Source organism: Monodon monoceros, unplaced genomic scaffold, assembly GCF_005190385.1.
Source record: "Monodon monoceros isolate NGI ecotype Baffin Bay Population unplaced genomic scaffold, NGI_Narwhal_1 Super_Scaffold_20, whole genome shotgun sequence".
Classification (NCBI taxonomy): domain Eukaryota; kingdom Metazoa; phylum Chordata; class Mammalia; order Artiodactyla; family Monodontidae; genus Monodon; species Monodon monoceros.
Window position 1 is genome coordinate 26770673 of NW_021703777.1, and position 22664 is coordinate 26793336.

General features: G+C 44.2%; 1 protein-coding gene across 4 annotated transcripts in view; it reads left to right on the top strand.

The window, feature by feature from the left end:
- Positions 1-22664, top strand: part of ARHGAP10 (Rho GTPase activating protein 10) — a 334513-nt gene that overhangs the window by 72995 nt on the left and 238854 nt on the right. For all 4 annotated transcript variants that reach the window (XM_029235052.1, XM_029235053.1, XM_029235054.1 and 1 more), the window contains exons 2-3: positions 10042-10137; positions 10211-10272. In XM_029235052.1, the coding sequence (XP_029090885.1) occupies positions 10042-10137; positions 10211-10272 (158 nt within the window). The remainder of the gene's footprint in view (positions 1-10041; positions 10138-10210; positions 10273-22664) is intronic.

Here is a 22664-nt window from a genome sequence, read left to right on the forward strand (position 1 = left end):
CCATATATAAGTGATATCATATAGTATTTGTCTTTCTCTCTGACTTATTTCATGTAGCATAATAATATACTCCCAAGTCCATCCATGTTGTTGCAAATGGCAAAAATTTCATTCTTTTTTATGGCTGACTAGTATTCCATTGTGTATTTATATCACATCTTCTTTATCCATTCATCTGCTGATGGACACTTAGGTTGCTTCCCTATTCTGGCAATTGTAAATAGTGCTGCTATTCACACTGAGGTGCAGGTATCTTTTTTTTTTTTGGTGGTACGCGGGCCCCTCACTGTTGCAGCCTCTCCCGTTGCGGAGCACAGGCTCCGGACGCGCAGGCTCAGCAGCCATGGCTCACGGGTCCAGCCGCTCCGCGGCATGTGGGATCTTCCCGGACCGGGGCACGAACCCGTGTCCTCTGAATCGGCAGGTGGACTCTCAACCACTGCGCCACCAGGGAAGCCCCCAGGTATCTTTCTGAATTAGTGTTTTCATTTTTTTCAGATATATTACCCAGGAGTGGAATTTCTGGGTCATATGGTAGTTCTATTTGTAGCTTTTTGAGAAACCTCCATATTGTTTTCCACAGTGGATGCACCAGTTTACATCCCCACCAACAGTGTAGGAGGGTTCCCTTTTCCCCACATCCTTGCCAACATTTGTTATTTGTGGTGTTTTTGATGATGGCCATTCTGACAGCTGTGAGGTGATAGCTCATGGTGGTTTTAATTTGCATTTCTCTGATGATTAATGATGTTGAGCATCTTTTCACGTGTCTGGCCATCTGTATGTCTTCTTTGGAAGAATGTCTATTCAGTTCTTCTGCCCATTTTTTAATTGGGTTGTTTGTTTTTTTGATGTTGAGCTGCATGAGCTGCTTGTATATTTTGGAGATTAATCCTTTGTCAGTTGCTTCGTTTGCAAATATTTTCTCCCATTCCGTAGGTTGTCTTTTTGTTTTGTCGTTGGTTTCCTTGGTTGTGCAGAAGCTTTCAGGACTACCAGTGTTTGTTGCTCAGGTTCAGGTGTTTCTCCCGACATGTCAGCCATCCTAGTTTTCAACATGCAGTCTTGTCATCACATTGTTTGTCAGCTCTTGTTGTTTCCTCGTGTGATTACAGAAGGTGGAGGCTGAGAGTGTGTTGTCCTGGATATTTTTCATACTTTAACACTTCCCCTTACCACACAACATGCGTGTACACACACACACACATGCGTGTCCTTTGCAGCCTCTCTCTGGGTCATGCTGTCCAACTGGTGGGCCATGTATACCTCACTAACCTGGACACCTGTTACTGTCATTCTGTGCCTCACCAAATTGTAGTAAAACTGGGTTCTGTGCTAAAACCTGGATTCTAGTTAGTGCTGTCCTTGAGCTAGGTGTGTGAAATTGAACTAGTTGTCCAAAGGTGCACTTTCATTTCCCGACTGTTCAGTGAGGGTGAGACTGTCAGTGATTTTCAGGTTGGGTCCTGCAGGGTGTGGTCTCACCAGGAAGCACTCAGTGGGAGATGGGGACCAATTGGGCAGGGTTCTTCATCCTACCTCCACCTGAGCAGCTTTGATTATTTTTTCGTTCCACTACTTACTACTTGTGAGATCTTGGACAAGTTGCTTGACCTGTGTACGTCAGTTTTCTCCTCTGTAAAGTGGGCATAATGACAGAACCTGTCTCGTAGAGTTGCGGTGATACTCCAATGAGTCAATAAATGTTAAGTGGTTAGGAGAGTACCTGACATTATCAGGTATGGTAAGCAGCATAATGGCCCTCCAAAAGATGTCCCTTCCTAATTCCCTGGAACCTGTGAATGTTATTTTAGGTGGCAAAAGAGACTTAGCAGGTGCAATTAAAGATCTTGAGGCGGTGAGATTATCCTGGGTTATCATGGTGGACCTAGTGTAATCATGGTGATCCTTAAAGGAGTAAGAGAAGGAGATGTGATGACAGAAGCAGAGGTCGGAGTGATGTGAGTGGTGGCCAGGTGCCAAGAGCAGAGGAATGTGGGCACCCTCTAGGAGCTGGAAAAGGCACGGAAGTGGATTCTCCCCTAGATCCCCCAGAAGGAATACAGCCCCGAGAGACCCATTTTGGACTTCTGACCTCCAGAAATGTAAAATAATAAATTTGTATTGTTTCAGGCCACTCAGGTTTGCGGTAGTTGCTTACAGCAGCAGTAGGAAACGAATACGGACATGTTAGCTGTTCTTACTGTTCTCACCGTAAATAAGATTCTCCTCTGAACGAAGCGATGTGTGGCCAAAGACAGTTCGAAAACCAGGAAGCCGGGTGATCGCCAGCCTGCACTTCTCATCTGACAGCCTGCTGTGGCAGGTCCTCTCTCTGTACGCAGACCCTCGTCCAAGAAGACTGTCCGTGTTTGCTGAGTGCGTGCAGTGCAGCTGAAGTCTGGAATGGGGGGCGGTGAAGGTTGAGTGGTGGTGTCCAGTGTGGACCTGCCTGTGGACTCTCTGCAGTGCCCAGGGCACTCCCTTCTTACGTGTTCTTGATGAGTTGGTCACTTTGATCAACAGTTATCTGGTTGTCTGTCATGTATCATACTGCGTCTTGAGTCCAGGTTTATGCATTTGTTTTGAGGCATCTGCATGTCTGGGGACTCAGCTTGTGTTCCTTTACCCCATACATTTGTCAATTCAGGTCAATCTAGTGGCTTTAGATGGTGTTTATTCTCTGATTAAGAAGAACTCACTACATAGCCACTCCGGTTGGGCTGGAATCGGAGAGTTAGGGCCAGGAGGACCTTGACCTAGCAGTCACAGAGACCCTGCTGGCCCTTGAGCTGCTCCTAGAACAGCTTGTGATGTGGCCTTCAGGCCTCCACTAGCTCAGTAATGCATTTGGGGCTTGGGAGACGTTCGCACCACTTAAAACATATCCAGTGAGTTATTTTCTTGCTTTTTGACTGGTACAGAGAGGCCAGAATGCTACTCTTGTACATAGCGCTGCTGCCAATTCTGTAAATCTGGAAACCACGAAGGAAAATGAGAAGTCAGTCCACAGTGCTGGAGGAATTTTGTTTCACTTCCAAGTTCCTTGGATTAACATTAGCATTATTTCCTTGGTATGAATCTGACGTGAAAGATATTAAGTTCTTAAGAGTCTGTACCCTGTTCTTTAAATAAAACACAGAAGAATTTGGGGACTTGTTTTGATGGGCAGGATGGGTAGCAAAGCTTCCCCTGGCAGAGTCTTTGCATATTTGATAATCTAGTGATTTGGGTCTCACCATGCCGAGGAATGTGAGCTTCTAAGTGCAATTTTGCCTGTTGGGAAAAGGAGTTCAGAATCTGGTATGGTTGGTGAAGAATCCTGAGCTTCACATTTACTGAGAAAGGCACATTTATCTGCTGTTTCATTTTTCTTTTCAAGCCCGGAATTAGCATGCCACGTTTCCTCAGGTATACCACTTAGTGCTTTGGTGGGGCCGAAAGTTCCAGGAGAGAGTTACAGCCTTATTCGCAGGGCCGGGCTTGTAACTTCAGGGGTTCTCATGTACCCAGGAGGCTGTTTAGCAGTGAAGTAGACCAACCCGATTAGAGAGGTTTCCCACCCTTCCTAGTGCCTGTATGCGTCTAATAGTTCATGATCGCTGAAAACTGTTCATACGTGGCTGTGCTGTAAGAAAGAATTTTCTCATTTGTCAAACCATCAAGGGTGACCAGGGGCAATTCCTGCCAGTGTCCGGGGGTTCTCTGAACCTGGATTTAAACTGTGGTTGGATCTCTCCACGTGGTGTGCTGCTTCTCAAACTCAGCAGGTCTCAAATACAACTGCTCCTCTCTCAAACTGCTCCTAACCCTGGGAGGAGTTTTAGTGCCTGTGCTTTTCTCTCCCGTTGGTCTGCAGGTCGAAGACCTAAAAGTCTTACTCTGGGAGACTCTGAAGTGGCAAGTTTATTTGAAAGTGTGCAGATCACTTCAGTTGTTTAAAGTCAGCTGTTGCATTTCGTGCACACGCAGGCTTGGCAGTGCCCATCAATATATGCCAGCCTTGTGTGGAGAAAAGGGAGCCTCCTGCACTGCGGGTGGGAGTGTGAATTGATACAGCCACTGTGGAGAACAGTGTGGAGGTTCCCTAAAAGACTACAAATAGAACTACCATACGACCCAGCAATCCCACTACTGGGCGTATACCCTGAGAAAACCATAATTCAAAAAGAGTCATGTACCACAATGCTCAGTGCAGCTCTATTTACAATAGACAGGACATGGAAGCCACCTAAGTGTCCATCGATAGGTGAATGGATAAAGAAGACGTGGCACGTATATACAATGGAATATTACTCAGCCATAAAAAGGAACGGAATTGAGTTCTTTGTAATGAGGTGGATGAACCTAGAGTCTGTCATACAGAGCGAAGTAAGTCAGAAAGAGAAAAACAAATACCGTGTGCTTAACGCACATATGTGGAATCTAAAAAAACGGTACTGATGAACCTAGGGGCAGGGCAGGAATAAAGACAGAGACGTAGAGAATGGACTTGAGGACACAGTGGGGACAGGGTAAGCTGGGACGAAGTGAGAGTGGCATGGACATGTATACACTACCAAATGTAAAATAGATAGCTAGTGGGAAGCAGCTGCATAGCACAGGGAGATCAGCTCGGTGCTTTGTGACCACCTAGAGGGGTGGGATAGGGAGGGTGGGAGGGAGATGCACGAGGGAGGGGATATGGGGATATATGTATACTTACAGCTGATTCACTTTGTTGTACAGCAGAAACCAACACAACGTTGTAAAGCAATTATACTCCCATAAAGATATTAAAAAAAATATATATATATATATATGCCAGCCTTGAAGGTGTTTCAGGAGAGCATGTTAATTTACAGTCTTCAGGAATTAGCATGCAGGAGAGGATTGGGGGCATGGAGGCACACATACATGAACTTTTCATTTAGAGTTCTGCATTAGAGCCATTAAGATAATAGTTGAGATCTGTGCACAGGCCCTGGGAATAAAGTTAAATCTCCCGAAAGTCAGAATGATGTGATGCAAAGGATGTTGGTAGAAGCTTGAGAAACCGAGGAGTTGATCCTTTGCCTCCAGGACATAATACCAACCGTCTGAAGAGGCCTGTGACCTTGATCAAGTCACTAATCTATCGCTGAATCTACTTAACCCATTTGTAAAATAAGGTAACATCAACACCTACCCTGTAGGCTGGTTATAAGGAATAAATGAAATAATATCTGTGAGTCTGTTAGCATAGAGTAGGCACTGAATAAAGGCAGTCCTATCCAGTGGGCCCTTCACCATCTTCCCCTAGTAGAGGAGTGCTGCCAGCCTTTGTGATTTAGACCGTTTGAGTTTCATGTGTGATGATAAACCATTATCTTTTGCACAAAGCATCTTTGTGCTTTTTCAATGGACTGTACTAAATGTAGTAAACTGTCTTATGATTTTATGTTATGTTTGGAAAGGCAGAAGATATCTATAAAAGTATAAACTACATGAGAATAAATCTAAAATGTACTACATAACGAACAGGTGATAAATTTATGATTTTTAAATGGAACGGGAGTTTGGTGTGGTCCAGTTTTTAAACAATAACAATTTTGCATAATGAATTCTAATAACACCAGAAAAGTCAACAGAGAGGAAAAATGATTATATGCTAAAATAAAGACTTGATGTAACTACAGTACCTAGCACAGAGGTAAGAGAGAAAAGCATGCTATTTACATAGGGAGAAATATATTGTATTAGCTGTGCAAACGAACCCAAATTCAGTCTACTGTTATAAACATTGTCAACTAATGAGATTAGGAATTATGAAATACGTCTTGAAAAACAGATGCATTTAAATTTTAGCTTTCTGGAGAGTATCCTGCCCTGACCATAAGAAAGCATGGTCTTTAAGATATCCTTTGACCTGGTAATTTAAAAAAAAATAAATTTATTTATTTTTTATGTATCTGTTTTTGGCTGCATTGGGTCTTCGTTGCTGTGCGCAGGCTTTCTCTAGTTGCGGTGAGCAGGGGCTACTCTTCGTTGTGGTGCGCGGGCCTCTCATTGCGTTGGCTTCTCTTGTTGCAGAGCTCGGGCTCTAGCCGCGTGGGCTTCAGTAGTTGTGACACTCAGTCTCAGTATTTGTGGCTCGTGGGCTCTAGAGCGCAGGCTCAGTAGTTGGGGCTCCGCGGCATGTGGGATCTTCCCAGACCAGGGCTCGAACCCGTGTCCCCTGCATTGGCAGGTGGATTCTTAACCACTGCGCCACCAGGGAAGTCCCTGATCTGGTAATTTTGGATAAAGTACTCAAAGGAAATGGCTCCAGAGGGGAAAAATAGAATTTATACCAGTATTTATAGTTATATGCATATTATAAACACATTTGTATATTATTTATATATAATATTTATAAATAAGTACATATAGACATACACCCATATATACACGTATACACACACACAAACAGAACCAATTACATGCCCCTTTTGAGAACTGGCAGAGCAAGCATTAGCAAAATGGAATAAAGTTATTAGAAATGATAATAAGCCCACACGCTTAATATTTGGAAAGAGCTGCATGAAATGAATTCAAAAAGAAAAGCCCTGTGTGGTCTTTGTTTCAGGGATGCAGGGAAGCACGAGGCTGTCGGCTGCTGTCTCAGGGACTGGGTATTCTGCAGCAGAACAGATAACCTGGAGGAAATACTAAATATGAAGAAGATTAAGCGCCGTGGGATCGAGAAGAGTTTAGGGCAGAGGGGTGATGCTCTTTTGGGGGTGATGGTGCGAGGGGGAGGGTTCTGTGAAGGAGCCAGCCAGGTGAAGGTGGGGCTGGGCAAGGAGCGCTTCCAGGGGTGGGACAGCACTTTGAAGACTGTCAGTGCCCTTCTGGAATGAGTTGGGCACGTGTGAACCAAGAGCAAGCCAGTGTGGCCAGATCGTAGGCAATAATGGTAGGTTTCCTGGATTACAACAGAATAGTTAACTTGGGAGTGACCCCAATAGCCAGGCTTTACTTTTTTACGGTTAAAAATTTTTTATTGTTTAGTCGTGGAATTATGGTGGAAGTACAGAAGTATATGAACCAAGCGTATGTTTTAAAGAAGAAGGATAAAGCAAATAGCCGTAGACTCACCACTAGGTTATGAACTAAAATACCTTGAATCCCCTTGTAGCTGTCTGACTGTCACCCTCCCTTGCTTCCAGTGGTAAACATCGCGTGACTTTTGAGATAATGACTTACTTGCTGTTCTGTAATTTTGTGACCTGTATGTGCCATCCAAACATGGGGTTTAGTGTAGCTTGCTTTGAACTTTATATGAAAGAGCCATACTGTGTGTATTCTTTCATGGCTTGCTTCTTTCTCTCCAAATTGTGAGGTTAACCTGAGTTGATACATACATTTATTGTTATTTGTACTTTATAACGTATGAATATAGTATAATTGAGTCATCTGTTGGTTGTTGTTTGGTATTTGCTTTTCCAGTGTTAGGCTATTGCTGTGGTCAGTTCTGCTATAGAAAGTACATGTCTGTAAGCACACGTGTGCAAAAGTTTATCTTGGGAATTTACCTAGAAGGTCAATTGGGAGTTGTAGGGTATCATCAAACTTACAAGAAAATGCCAAAGTACTTAAAAGGGAATTATGCCAGTTTTCACCCTCGCTGGCAGTATATGAGAATTTTTGTTGCTCGACATACACCAATTCTTGAGGTTGCCAGACTTAATTACATTTTGCCAACCTCATGAGTGTATTGAGGTATGCTGAGGTTTTCTTTTCACTTTTATAATCACTAATGAGTTTTGAGCACCTTTTCATGTGGTTTTGGGCCATTTGGATTTCCTTTACTTCCTTCTGTGAAGGGCTTTTTCAGGCGTTTTGCCCCATTTTGTATTGGCCTTTCTGCCTTACCTCAGTGATTCATAGCTGTTATTTGTGCCTTCGGGGTGTGTGCTTTTCTTCACTCTTTTTATGTCTTTAAAATTTTAATGCAGTCAGGTTTTTTAATCTTTCTCTATTAGTCTATTGATTGCTTTGTAACAAATCGCCCCCACTTCCAGGGGCCTAAACAGCAGCCATTTATTTATTTCAGTTTGGACTCAGCACACTGGGCAGTATGGTCTCATCTGGACTGCCTCCTGCATGGCGGGAAGCTCTGCTTCTGAGGGTGGGATGTCTGACCGATGGGGCCATAGGTAGGGGACCTAGGCGACATGTCTTTCATCACCCAGCAGGCTAGTGTGGGCTTGATCACGTGGACGCCAGAGGCTTCCAAGGGAGTGGAGCGTGGGTGTGCAAAGGTTCTAGAGCTAGAGGCTCCGAATTAGCGCAGTGTCACTTCTACCACATTCTTTGGCCGCAAGACCAGCCCGGCTTCAAGGGGTGGGAAAATAGACGCTACCTTTTACCCGAGGAGCTGCAGAGTCCCACTGAAAAGAGAAGCTCCTACAAAGGAGGGGTGGAGAATTCAGACAGTGCTTGCAATCCATCACATTATACATTATGGTTTTGCTTTTCTTCTCTACTCCAAGGGTAAGAAATTACAATCCTGTATCATCTTCTAAAAGGTTTCTGGTTTAGATTTGGAAGAATGAGCTTTCAAAAACTGTGACAGTGGAGGATGTTGATAATGGGGGAAGATATGCGTGTGTCCGGGCAGGGAGTCTAGGAGAAATCTCTGTACCTTGTGCCCAGCTTTGCTGTGAACCTAAAACTACTCCAAAATAGAGTCTGTTAAGAAAAAGTAAAACATGAAACCAGACCATGACAGCAGCTGAAAGATCTGGTGAGCATGATTAGAAAGTTTAAGAAGTGAGAGGAAGCAGCTTGTCGAGGAGGGCATTGGGGAACCATTGTATTTAATGATTGGAGGTCAAGAGTTGGTTAAAAAAAAAAAAGAATGTTTTCCAATGTAAAAATAATGTTTTACTTTCATTCCTTGTCTGTTAGCTATAATACAATGACTAAAAAAGAGAAGATTGCTGCTCCTACTATCTTACCAACTTATTCAAAACAGCCCTCAGCATTTATACTGTGTGCTTCGCTTTTGTTCGTATTTATTTTTTTGCCGGAATACTCTTATCAGAAATTATGGATTGTGTTTTGTTTTGTTCAACTTTTCAGTTTGCTTGACCTGAAGTTTTACTTTAACACAATCTGTCAGTATTCATTGTAATGAGCCGGGATCCATACAGGGTGCAGGAGTCGGGAAGCAGCTTCTTTGAAAGTGCTTTAGACCAGAGGCAGAATTGTACCCTGGTCAGGGCATGGGTTTTGGACAGATGGCTCTGGAATAGATCAGACTTTTGCTGATGTAGTACCTGTGTGACTTTGTGCCAGTTATTTAACATCTCGGAGCTTTGGCATTCCATGGTTAAATAGAGACTCTCAAGAGTATTGAGTAAAGTTAAAAATACACCTATTCTCTAGCATGGTGCATGGCCCATAAAATAACTGTTAGCCTGTTGTAGAAGTTGGGTTTTCCACTATTTTCTATGACGACAATAAAAAGAAAGAAAAATGAGGACCTGTAGGTCTTTTGCAGAATGAATTCTTTCTGCCACTTAAGCGTGGCCTTTGGTTTCCGTTCCTGCTGCTGTTTTCTATGAACACTTTGATTCCTCTGGCTCTCTCTGGCTGGAGTTGGACCATCAGTTAAGGGCATCTGGTTGGCTGACTTTGAGCTTTGAGACCCTTAATATTTGAAACCCTGGCAGCCAGCTGGATCTCATCCAGCCCTGGGAGATACTATCAGGTGTGTGTGCTCCTAATCATAGCCGGAACTTCTGCGTCCGGGAAGTTCTGACCTGAGTGAGTAGAGATAAGGGAAAGTGCTTCCGGGAACAATATATATATTTCTCCCGCACCTGCTCCATCCCAGAGCATTAGCATAGAAGACAAGCCACCAGAGAGTGCCCGGGTGGGATGATGGGCCCCTTGGCCGAGGAGTTGGGTTGTGTCTCCTCACAGCTCACGTGGAGGAGAGCTCTACAGCTCTGCCATCTGAGGAAGAATCAATTCCTGCTGAGCCTTGACCTGAAACAAGGACCCAAGTAATCACTCCATCTTTCTTTCCAGGTCTTTCGGCAGCCCAGCGGAAGTTTGCTCATTCACTCAGAGACTTCAAATTTGAGTTTATCGGTGATGCAGAGACTGACGATGAACGCTGCATAGGTGCGTAAAGACTGGGTTTTGGTTGGCTTTCCTTTGCTTTGGCCATGAAATAATCATTCCTTTCTTCTTACAGATGCTTCGTTACGTGAATTTTCTAACTTTTTGAAGAATCTGGAAGAGCAGAGAGAAATTATGGTGAGTGGTGGGGTGTAAAATAACAAGTCCATCTTTAAGTGGGGTGGAAATCTGGGTAGCTGTTTCTGGTAGAAGTTTTGGTGCATTTGTCCATGGATGAATAGTGCACAGTAATGGAAAGATCCCCAGATGAGATCTGGGGAGCCTGGATTTCTAGTTCCCCAGGAGTGCCGACCATGGTGACGATCTTGGATAAGTTGCTGGACCAAGGCCCTGTGTCTTCATCTGTAAAAGACTGTGTTGAAGTATATCAATGCTTTCTAGATTTTTGTTAGCCCTGGAGCAGTTGCATTTAAATCGAGTCTCAGGCAGAATCTTAATATGTTAAGAAGACAAAAGCAGAAAATCTTATGGAGAGGACAGCAGGGCACAGTTGGAGCTTGCCTCAGTCTTCTGTGGATTTCTAGGCTGTGTGGAGAGGAAGAGAGCTCAGACCTGGAAGTCTTTAAAATCCCACTTTGCCTTGAGATACATGATCACAGTAGTAGTGAATAATAGCTCCCCTCTGTTGAGGGCTTTCCATGTGCCGGATGCTACGCTGAGTGCATTGAGTAGATCCTATTTAACATGAATTTTGAGGGTATTGAATAATATTTATCTGCCTTTCTGAAAACTTTGTATTTTTCTCCTGATATTCATTCAACAAAGATTTACAGCAGACTCGCCATTGCATTATGACACACTATCTATTTTCACCAGTTTTTTCAGGTTTAAAAAAAAATGACCATCTGTTTTTTCTATGTTCTCGAGAATGAGTACTACCTAGAATTATGTGGAAGTGTACCTGTATGAGGGCGTTCAGATGTGGTGGTAATAATATTGAATATGGCGGCTAAGACAATTAACCTTTACTCTGTGCCTGGTACTGGTCTAAGCTGTTTACCTACGTTTAAGTCATTTAATTCTCACATCAGCCTTATGAAATAGACTCTGTGATTGACCCCTGACTGACAAATGAGGAAATGGAGGTGCAGCACCTTGCCCAGGATCGCATGGCAGCTGAGGGGTAGAGCCCGGTCAGGCCACAACCAGACATCCTGGACCACCTGCCAGCATGGCCAGCTTCCTAGATGTTGCTGCAATCTGGCTGGTGGCTGGTGGGGATTTCTAGCTGGTAGAATTGGAGTAGGAGAAGAAGTAGGAGGAAAGCACTGATTTTTGACTGAAGCATGACAGAGACCTGTGGCCTCTAAAAGCTCTAGTGTAATTCGCACTGCACCCTAAATTCTGAGATGATTTGTGCCTATTGTAAATACCAAAGCGGGCACGTGAAGGTACTGTGCTCCCACTAGGTTTTTTCTGGCACAAGCTGACATACATAACCCTTATTCATGTGTTCCTATAGTCACAGATCTTTCAAGCTCTTTAGAGCAGTCTAAATGTGAGAGTGGATAACTGCAGTGCCATGAAGCCACCCTTCTATTGCATGAAGTGGGTGTGGACGTGTGGGTGGTAGAAGTGTGTGTTCTTAGTTTATGTTAATAGTATCAACTTTCTGTTCTCAATCCTCCTTGATATTTAGTTGTATTTTCCTGGGATCCTGAGCATTCAGCAAATATGTATTTGATCTCCTTTTACGTTTCAGTTACTGTTTAGAATCTGAGCACACAGCCGCAAACAAAGCAAAGCCCCTGCCCTCACGGAGGTTACATTTTGGAAAGGGGAGGTGATAAATGAACAAATATATAACACATTGTCAAGTAGCAGTAAGTGCTACAAAATGAAATTGAGGGAATTCCATGGTGGTCCAGTGGTTAGGACTCTGGGCTCTCACTGCCGAGGGCCCAAGTTCAATCCCTGATCCGGGAGCTAAGAGCCCACAAGCTGTGTGGCATGGCTAAAAAAAAAAAAAAATAGAAATTGAGAAGAGCAAGGAGCCAGAGCACCATTACATCTAGAGTGGCGAGGGAAGGAAGGCCTTTCCAGTGGAGAACTATGGAGGCATCCTGGTATCTAGGGGAAGAGAGTTTCAGGCAGTGTGGTGCTGGAGTTTAGCTCTACAGAAACACAGAGTGATATTCTATAGTTGGCCCTCTGTATCCATGGATTCTGCATCTGCAGATCAAAAATATTTGAAAAAAATTCCAGAAAGTTCCAAAAAGCAAAACTTGAATTTACCACGTGCTGACAACTGTTTACCTAGCATTTATATTGTGTTCACAACTATTTACATAGTATTTTCATTGTACAGGCATACCTTGTTTTGGTTTTTTTTAGTTTTTAAAAAAAAGTTATTTCTGGCTGTGTTGGGTCTTCATTGCTGCATGCGGGCTTTCTCTGGTTGCGGTGAGCGGGGGCTACTCTTCGTCGCGGTGCGCGGGCTTCTCATTGCGGTGGCTTCTCTTGTTGCGGAGCATGGGCTCTAGGCGCATGGGCTTCAGTAGTTGTGGCTTGCGGACTCTAGAGCGCAGGCTCAGTAGTTGTGGCGCACGCGCTTAGTTGCTCCGCGCCATGTGGGATCTTCCCGGACCAGGGCTCGAACCCGTGTCCCCTGCATTGGCAGGCGGATTCTTAACCACTGTGCCACCAGGGAAGCCTCCATACCTTGCTTTATTGCACTTCACTTTATTGTGCTTCGCAGATGCTGTTTTTCTCATATATTGAAGGTTTGTGGCAACCCTGTGTCAAGCCAAGTCTTCAGGCACCATTTTTCCAATAGCATTTGCTCACTTTTTGTCTCTGTCACATTTTAGTAGTTCTTGTTATAGTTCAAACTTTGTCATTATTATTATTATATTTGTTATGGTGGTCTGTGATCAGTGATCTTTAACGGTACTATGGCAAAGAAATCGCAACTCACTGAAGGCTCAGCTGATGGTTTGCATTTTTTAGCAATAACGTATTTTTTAAAATTAAGGTATGTACGTTGTTTTTTAAAGACATAATGCTATTATTGCATACTTAATGAATCACAGCACAGTGAAAACATAACTTGTATATACTGGGAAACCACAAAATACGTGTGACTCGCTTTACTGCGACATTTGCATTATTGCAGTGATCTGGAATTGAACCTGCAATATCTCTGAGGTCTGTCTGCCTGTATTACACATTGTAAATCATCTAGAGATGATTTAAAGTATATAGGAGGGTGTGCATAGGTTATACACAAATACCATGCCATTTTATATAAGGGACTTAAGCATCCTTGGATTTTGGTGTCCATGGGGATCCTGGAACAGTCCCCACTGGATACTGAGGGACGACTGTATTTCCTTTTTTTGTTCCTTGAGATGAGTTGGCTGGAATGTGGTCTTAGCTCCAGGCTGTCTGATAAAGCAAGCATGGTTCTCAGAGCTCTTGTTAACTGACCTATTGATTTAATCTTCAGCTATGGTGGGGGTTGATGGGGTCTCTGTCTTAGGTAGAATGAGGATGACAGGGCTGGGTTTCCAGTGCTGGGTAGAAGTAGGAATAGGATGTTGTCTGTATAAGGCCACGAACCTCAGAAAGGAATGGGACAGCATGTTACAGCCCATTTGTGGGAATGGCAGTTCCTGCCGGATAGCAGGAATCTATCCAAAGGCAGAAAGCAGTGGGGACGCCTAATGCTTTTTAAAAAATTATTAGTTTAACTTTTATTTATTTATTTATTTATTTGCGGTACGCGGGCCTCTCACTGTTGTGGCCTCTCCCGTTGCGGAGCACAGGCTCTGGACGCGCAGGCTCAGCGGCCATGGCTCACGGGCCCAGCTGCCCTGCGGCACGTGGGGTCTTCCCGGACCGGGGCACGAACCCGTGTCCCCTGCATCGGCAGGCGGACTCCCAACCACTGTGCCGCCAGGGGAGCCCTAGTTTAACTTTTTAGTTTGGAAAATTTTGAGCATGCGCAAACAGAAAGGAAAATATAATTAAGCTACATGTGCTCAATATTCGCCTTTGATAACCATTGCCACACAACCAGCCTTGTTTCTCCTATACTCCTCACCACCCCACCACCATTGTTTTGACAGAAAGCCCAGTATTACATCGTTTCATCCATAAATACTTCAGTATATAACTCTCAAAGATAACTCTCTTTATGAACCAAAATATACTTGTCACACCTAAAAACAAATAATAATAATTCCTTGAGATTACAAAGAATTAGGCCATATTCATTTTTCCCCCTGATATTCATTTACATTTTGTTTCCTCCTCATGCCTGCGTCCCGTAACAGTTGGTTTGAATCTGGATCCAAATACGTTGCATTTGACTGATAAGTTTCTAAGTCCCATTTAATCTATAGGTTTTTCTTTCTCCCTTTTCCCCTTGACAGGAATTCCTGATACTCTTCCATTCATTTTAAAAGACCTTTAAAATAGCACTCTTCCTGAGTTATCATTGAGTTATAATAATAAAATGAATAATAACGAAAGTGAAAAAAAAGGCATTTAACCCATATTGATGTTATTTGGGTGTTTCTGTCTAATCTTGGTAGTCAGTGATCACTTTTTTTTTTTAAACCATGAAAATTGCGTGCCATCATTATGGCTACTTTTGGTTCATGAAATAGCTTTGAACACTTTGTAGACAACAAATCTTCGATGATTTCCTCGACACCAGCCTGAAACTTTTTTTTTGTGGCTGCATTGGGTCTTCGTTGCCGTGTGTGTGCTTTCTCTAGTTGCGGCGAGCGGGGGCTTCTCTTTGTTGCGGTGCTCGGGCTTCTCATTGCCGTGGCTTCTCTTTGTTGAGGAGAACAGGCTCTAGGCACGCGGGCTTCAGTAGTTGTGGCTCTCGGGCTCTAGAGCGCAGGCTCAGTAGTTGTGGCACACGGGCTTAGTTGCTCCGTGGCATGTGGGATCTTCCCGGACCAGGGCTCAAACTCATGTCCCCTGCGTTGGCAGGCAGATTCTTAACCACTGCACCACCAGAGAAGTCCCCAGCCTGAAACTTTTGCATAAGGAAAGATAGCTCCCTCAAGAAGTATCCAGTGTGGCCCTGGAGAGTAACTGGTAAAAAGTGAATTAAAATATGTTATACTAAGTGCTAAACAAAAGTGTAGGGTGTGGTTGCCTGGAGAGGGGAGCAGCTAAGCCTGTGCTGGTTGGGAAAGGCTTTGTGAAAGAAGCAGTATTTGAACTGGAGTTTGTGGGGCAGAGATGTGGCTTGTGGGGGGTGTTTGTATAGTTTAACAAGCTCATACCCACCAACACAGGGACAAGGAGATAAGGAAGGCCTTTCAGGAGCTAAAGTGGATGCCAGTGCTTTCAGAGAACTTTGAAAAACTCGTGTTTTCCTTAAAATGGTCACAGAGTAGCAGCATGTTAAAAGCCACATATTAAAAAAGGCATGCAAAATGATAGCTGTATCTAAGATTGGTTCTAAGAGTTTAACAGTCTTTATGGTCACTTAATCTTTAAAATTGGTTAGTCAGTGGGCACATGAAAAGATGCTCAACATCACTAATCATTAGAGAAATGCAAATCAAAACTACAGTGAGGTACCACCTCACACTCGTCAGAATGGCCATCTTTCAGAAGTTTACAAATAACAGATGCTGGAGAGGGTGTGGAGAAAAGGAACCCTCCTACACTGTTGGTGGGAATGTAAGTTGGTGCAGCCACTATGGAGAACAGTATGGAGGTTCCTCAGAAAAGTAGAGTTACCATATGATCCAGCAGTCCCCCTCCTGAGCATATATCCAGGCAAAACTATAATTCAAAAAGATACATGCACCCCTATATTCATAGCAGCACTATTTAGAATAGCTAAGGCATGGAAGCAACCTATCCAGATGAATGGATAAAGAAGATGTATATATATGTGTGTGCGCGTGTGCGTGCACACGCACACACACACACACACAGGAATATTACTCAGCCATAAAAAGAATGAAATCATGCCATTTGCAGCAACATGGATGGAACGAGAGATTATCATACTAAATGAAGTAAGTCAGAAAGAGAAAGACAAATACCATATGATATCACTTATATATGGAATCTAAAATATGACACGGGAATTCCCTGGTGGTCCAGTGGTTAGTACCCTGCACTTGCACTGCAAGGGGCACAGGTTCGATCCCTGGTTGGGGAACTAAGATCCCGCAAGCCACGCAAACAGAAACAGACTCACAGACAGAACAGAATTGTGGTTGCTGGGGCAGGTTGGGGCGATAGGGGAGGAATGGACCGGGAGTTTGGGGTTAGCAGATGCAAACTATTATATATAGAATGGATAAACAACAAGGTCCTACTGTACAGCACAGGGGACTATATTCAGTTATCCTGAGATAAATCATTATGGAAAAGAATATAAAAAAGAATGTATATGTATGTATAACTGAATCACTTTGCTGTACAGCAGAAATCAACAAAACATTGTAAATCAACTCTACTTCAATTAAAAAAAGGTGATTAGTATTTCCCAAAGTCCTACATTAAATGATGGTGCAGCATAATAATTAGACATTTATAATTAAGGCTGAGTCATTAAAATGTTTAAAAAAATCTATAATCTGTGTTTTAGAAGGCAAAGATCAATGCCAGATATTTTTTAAAGAGCTTTCCATCTCCTGAATAAATGTTAAAATGTAGGACTTAGGGCTCTAAGGTATAAAGACATGAGTCTGGAAGCTCCACAGTCAGAAAGATGTGCTTGTTTGTTGGTTTTGAGCCACTGGGTGTATATGGTCACGTGCCTCCTCTCTACCTCAGTAGGCTAGATACATATGCATAGTTCAGCAAACACTGTGGCAAGCACTGTGCCAAGTGCCATCGAGACAAAGGCATCGTTCCTCCCCTTGAGTAGCGAGCGGGCTGTCTGTTGGGGAGATTGCTGAAAGCATGCATTGTGGTAACAGTTATTGGGGAATTTGGGGAAGGCGCTTTGGAGACATCATTTCTGGTCTGAGTTGACACATCAGAGTTAGCCATGGAAGGAAAGATGGAAGTGAAGCCCCAGTTTCACTTCCTTAAGGGAAAATGGATTGAATTTGAGAATGAAGGAGGACTGTGTTTGCATATCACTGCCCTGCTGCTCCCCCACTAGTGTCCAGCTCTGTAGCTATTCAAATGAAGTGTTGGAAAGTGGAGAGAAGGCCAGTCTGGGAAATTAGTGGTTCCCTCCGTACATGAAAGTCAAATTTCTTTGAATGGATGTGCTGTGTCCTTGAAAAGGCCAATATTGCCTTTTTCAGGACAGTGTTTTCAAGCGAGTAGTTTTTCCTGATAATATTGCCAACCTAGAGGTGGAGAGCCGGGCACCGTTAGTGGCCAGGATGGCTGTGTCACTTCCGTGCGTGTCCTCCAAGGAAAGTCCTGTGCGGTGTTTCCCTGCCAGAATTCCGGACATGGTTCTCCCTGGCGTGGCAGGACATGCTGTACTTATCTGAGGTGGGCAGCTGTCCAGGAATTTAAGGACTTTTAAAATAGTGCTGTCGTGTTCATGGTGTTCTTTTGAAAGCCCTTCATGTTGCATTTACTTCTCTGCGTGCATCCTGTCATCCTGTCTTTCAGTTTTTGTCTGTTGCTGAAATGTGACTCTCAGTGTCTGAAGGTTCTGGCACATCAGGGCATTTGCGTGAGACCCCGCGGGGGAGGGAAGCTTGGGGGAGGAGGGGACGCCTGGAGAGAGAAGGGAGAGCTCGCTGCCCGATGATGCACAAAAGGTGCTTGCTCCTTATCCAGAAGGGGCCGGGGGCAACTGAGCTGGCCAGCAGACATGGGGGGCGTCTTGTCCCGCAGCTGCATCCTTCTCCTTGAGCAGGAAGACCCTGTGTGTACACGGACTTTTTTTTTTTTTGATGTGGACCATTTTAAAAAAATAAATTTATTTATTTATTATTTACCTTTGGCTGTTTTGGGTCTTCGTTGCTGCGTGCGGGCTTTCCCTAGTTGTGGTGGGCTACTCTTCATTGGGGTGCGCGGGCCTCTCATTTCGGTGGCTTCTCCTGTTGCAGAGCACGGGCTCAGGCATGTGGGCCTCAGTAGTTGCAGCATGCGGGCTCAGTAGTTGTGACACTTGGGCTTAGTTGCTCCGTGGCATGTGGGATCCTCCCGGACCAGGGATCGAACACGTGTCCCCTGCATTGGCAGACGGATTCCCAACCACTGCACCACCAGGGAAGCCCCATGTATACAGACTCTTTTGGCTTTTGAGACCTCTTTCTTTCTTTTCTTTTTTCTTCCCCGTGTTTTTTCCCACAACAAATTTCACTCTTGTGAAAACACTGGGCCAGGGAACACTTGCTGGGTGATTGGCCTTGAGCTTCCGCCCGGATAAAGAAGGCACTAGGCTTCTGAATCCCGAAGGCTTTTGTTAATACAGTAAGTCCCCTAAATATGAACCGAGTTCCGTTCTGAGAACGTGTTCGTTAAGTCTAACAAAGTTAGCCTAGGTACCCAGCTAATATCATTGGCTATATAGTACTGTACTATAATAGTAATTACAGTATTACTGTACTGTAATACTTCTCATACAAATAATGCATAAAAAACAAACACACAAAATAAAACATTTTTAGTCTTGCAGTGCAGTACCTTGGAAAGTACAGTAGTCCAGTACAACAGCTGGCATCCAGGGGCTGGCATGGAGTGAACAGGCAAGAAGAGTTATTGACTGGAGGAGGGAGAGGAGGTGGGAGATGGTAGTGCTGAAGGATTGTGAGCAATAGGAGACGGAGGGCAAGCTGCCATTTCACTCACGCCCGACGTTGATGGAACACACGTTCGCATCTTTGGAAGTTCGAAACTTGAAGGTTCATATGTAGGGGACTTAACTGTAGTTTAGATGCTTCCAGGCAAGACACGATGGGTGTTTCTTCAGCCCTCGTCTGATTTGCTTCACTCCTTTCTCATCATTCTCTCATTTTCTCAAGGATCTTACGGAAGCATCTGGTTAAGTGATTTCTGTATCTTTTGGGGGTTTTGACACTGATTTTTGTTTCAAACTTTCTCTCTCTCTTTTTGTTTTTTTTTTTGGCGGTACACGGGTCTCCCACTGTTGTGGCCTCTCCCGTTGCGGAGCACAGGCTCCGGATGCACAGGCTCAGTGGCCATGGCTCACGGGCCCAGCTGCTCCGCGGCATGTGGGATCTTCCCGGACTGGGGCGCGAACCCGTGTCCCCTGCATCGGCAGGCGGACTCTCAACCACTGTGCCACCAGGGAAACCCTTACTCTTTTAAAATTTCAAAAGTCCTTCATGGTGTTATTAAAATAATATTTGTTGGTTACAATGAACTAAATATCTTTTATCTCTGGGGAGGAATTTTTATGATATTCTTTCTTTAGTATACCCTAGGGCAGTGGTTCTCAAAGCTGGGTCCCTGCACTAGTAGCAGTAGCATCACCTGGGAACTTGCTAGAAATGCACATTCTTGGGCCGCACCCCAGACCTACTGAATCAGGAACTCTGGGTTGGGGCCCATCAGGCTGTGTTTTAATAAGGCCTCCAGGTTATTGTGCAACCTGCTGACAGCAGAACCACTGGCCTAGGGTGCAAGTGAAATCTCCACCGGCTTTCGTCATAGTCTTGTAGCTAGATCTGTCTGAAAGTTGGAAACACTATGAATGGTTTTTTGATGACTTTATGCTTCCCAGGATGTTAAAGTAGTCTTCAAGACCCTAAGCTTTTACTTGTCATTTCCAAAGGGTTTTGGACTATATTAGTTTATTATAAAGGAACAGGTTTCTGCTGTTTGGAATTTTAGCGTGCCTTAATTTGTGTTTAACATTGCTTACGAATTCCTATGGTGTGATAAGTATCTAAGGTATTACATGCCATTGGAAAGATTGTGCCTTTAGTGTTATCTAATTATATGGTACATCAAACCTACTTTAATCAGTTCTTTTACAGATAAAGTGACACATTTTTTTTTTATGCAGGATTCTCTTGGCAGGCACATTCAGCTGGGAAAGAATATCCCTTGAACTTACAAAAACATTTCTCAGTTTAGTTTAAAAACTGTCAGTGTTCTCAATTTTTTTAAAAACTTTTTTTTTTTTTGGCTGCGTGCAGCTTGTGGGATCTTAGTTCCCTGACCAGGAGTCAAACCTGGGCCCACAGCAGTGAAAGCATGGAGTCCTAACCACTGGACCACCAGGGAATTCCCCCTGTCAGTGATGGAGATTCATGAAGAACTTTTCTCCTTGGAACTGACCTTTACAATTGGACAGCACTGTTTTTCTTGTAAATTCATTATAATTCAGTCAGATGCAGATGTCATTGTGAAACCTGTTCTTCAGGAATGCACCTTTTGAGAGATCTTTCTCTGACCTAGAATCCTCTGGAGGCTACAGTCAGGGCTAACTCAAATCAGACCTCTATCATGAGTGCACGTGTCACAGGCAGGAGGCCTGGGCTCCTTGCTGACCCTTTTCGTGTGAGGCCTTGCCTCCTGACTCAGTGTCTTTGCCATTGGTGACTCACTGTCACCTGTGGCCTCGCAGCCTTGTCATCGTCAGATGCTCCTTCCCTACTGAAACTTACGTTTCCTGTGTTTCAGTTCCTTGGGCTTGTTCTCTGCTTCTGCGGAATCAGCTAGCCCTTGCCATAAACTAGTCAATCCTGACGTGAAAGAGTAAAAAGCAGGCGTGGGTTCCTGCTATTTACTCCCCCACCTCCAACAGGGGGCGCCAGAATGTAACCAGTCCGCTCAGTCAGCTCTCTCATCCAGAGAACTGGTTCCCTTAGTGGGCATTAGTTCCGCTGAATCCACAGTTTCATGAGGAAAATATTTTCATTCAGATCCTGTCGTGAAATACTCAAAGGTATGGCCTAGGCTCCTAAAACAAAGAGCTGAGGGGAAACTTAGGGAAACTTAGATTTAACCACTTCAATGGAAAAAAAAGGGGGGGGGGAACAGGAACAGTGAGGTGGAGGGATTTGATTTACAGCACAAGTTAGTGACAGAGATGAAAAGAGCATCTTTCTCCTATCTCCTGGTCCTTGCCTTGAGCTCCTTGAGATTTAATACCCTCCCTTCCACCTTTGAATATGGGTGAGGTGAATGTGTATCCCCCAGGCAACAGTCAGGAGGAAACGTGAATTTGGTTTTTAATTCTCCTGGCCTGTTTGGACAGCTGTAGCCCCTCACTACTTCAATCAACAAACCACTTAAGGACCGCTGAAGGAAGAAATTATGAACCCTGATGGTGGATGGGAGACCTGCCATTGAGACCTTCTGGATGGGTCGAGGAAGTGCCAGTATTAGTACCTAAAGAGTGGGTGCCAGCATCTTGGAAGAAAATCCCAGACACCGTAGTATCTGGGATTTAAGGGAGCACCCCTTAAAGAAACGGTGCAGCTCCAAGATTCTTGATGGCACAGAGGAAGAAATGTGTGGGGAAAACCAGATATTGGTGACTGAGCTGAAGAGTGATTGGATGAGTTGGACTCTGAAAAAGCTTTAGAAATATCTGAAATATATTTTGCTTCTTGTCTTTTTAAAAATGTGTACACAAGAGGGGTATGTGATAAAAATATATCTAACTGCCCAAAGAGCTTTTTCAGTAAATATAAAAGCTCTTAGAGTTGAGATAGTAAATGAAGATGTCATCGTCAGCATTTTTTTAATAGTATGTAAAAATATGGAGTGTCTTAGTATTAGTGGCATGTTAGATTTAATGAATCGCAGTACTGCGGTGGTGATCGGAATTGTTAGAGGTCCAGGGGAAGACTGGTGGCCATGATAGTGTAGTGGAAAGAATATGGATTTTGGAAGCAGTGGCAGCCATGAGGCACCCCCAGATCTCCCGCTTCAGGGAGTGGAATCGACCATTGGGCCCGGCTGCTGTAAGGTTCCATCGCTGCTTTAGTGTGAAGGCCATGCGTCCCAAGTCTGCCCCCAGCCAGTGAAGTGAGCACAGCAGGGGTACTAAAGCAGGCTCATTCCTGGGGACTCTGGAGTCCTCTGACAGGCAGCCTTGGCTCGAGGAGTCCCTGATGGTCTGGTCAGACTTTTTCTAGAACCGCACTGCAGTCTAACATGCATCCGCCCCACCCTCCTTCTCCCACCTTGTCTCCTTCCCCTGGGGCCAGACCTGCATTGCTTGCCTCTTCCACCCTCCCCTGGCTCCCTCTCCCTTTTCTCTCATAGACGTTTCCCCTAATAAATTTCTTGTATTTTGAACCCTGTCTTGGTGTCTGCTTTTTAGAGGACCTTGTCTAATCCAGACATAGACTGTTCTGAAGGGGAGAGAACATGTCCATACAGGAGACTCAATGTGGGCCTTCACGGTGACTGTTATCACCAGCAGTAGGAAATGTTGCATTGATCCAGAAATGCTGTTCTTTATACTATCTAAATTTGTGAGAGAATCCCACTTCGTTCATAAAACAAATATGTTTGAATGCCCATTATGAGCTGGGCCGTGTTCTAGCACCTGAGGATACAGTGAGGACTTAGGCCCTTTTCCAGGATGAGGTGTTTAGCTGGTGGCTGCATAGCAGAACGAGCTATCAAGG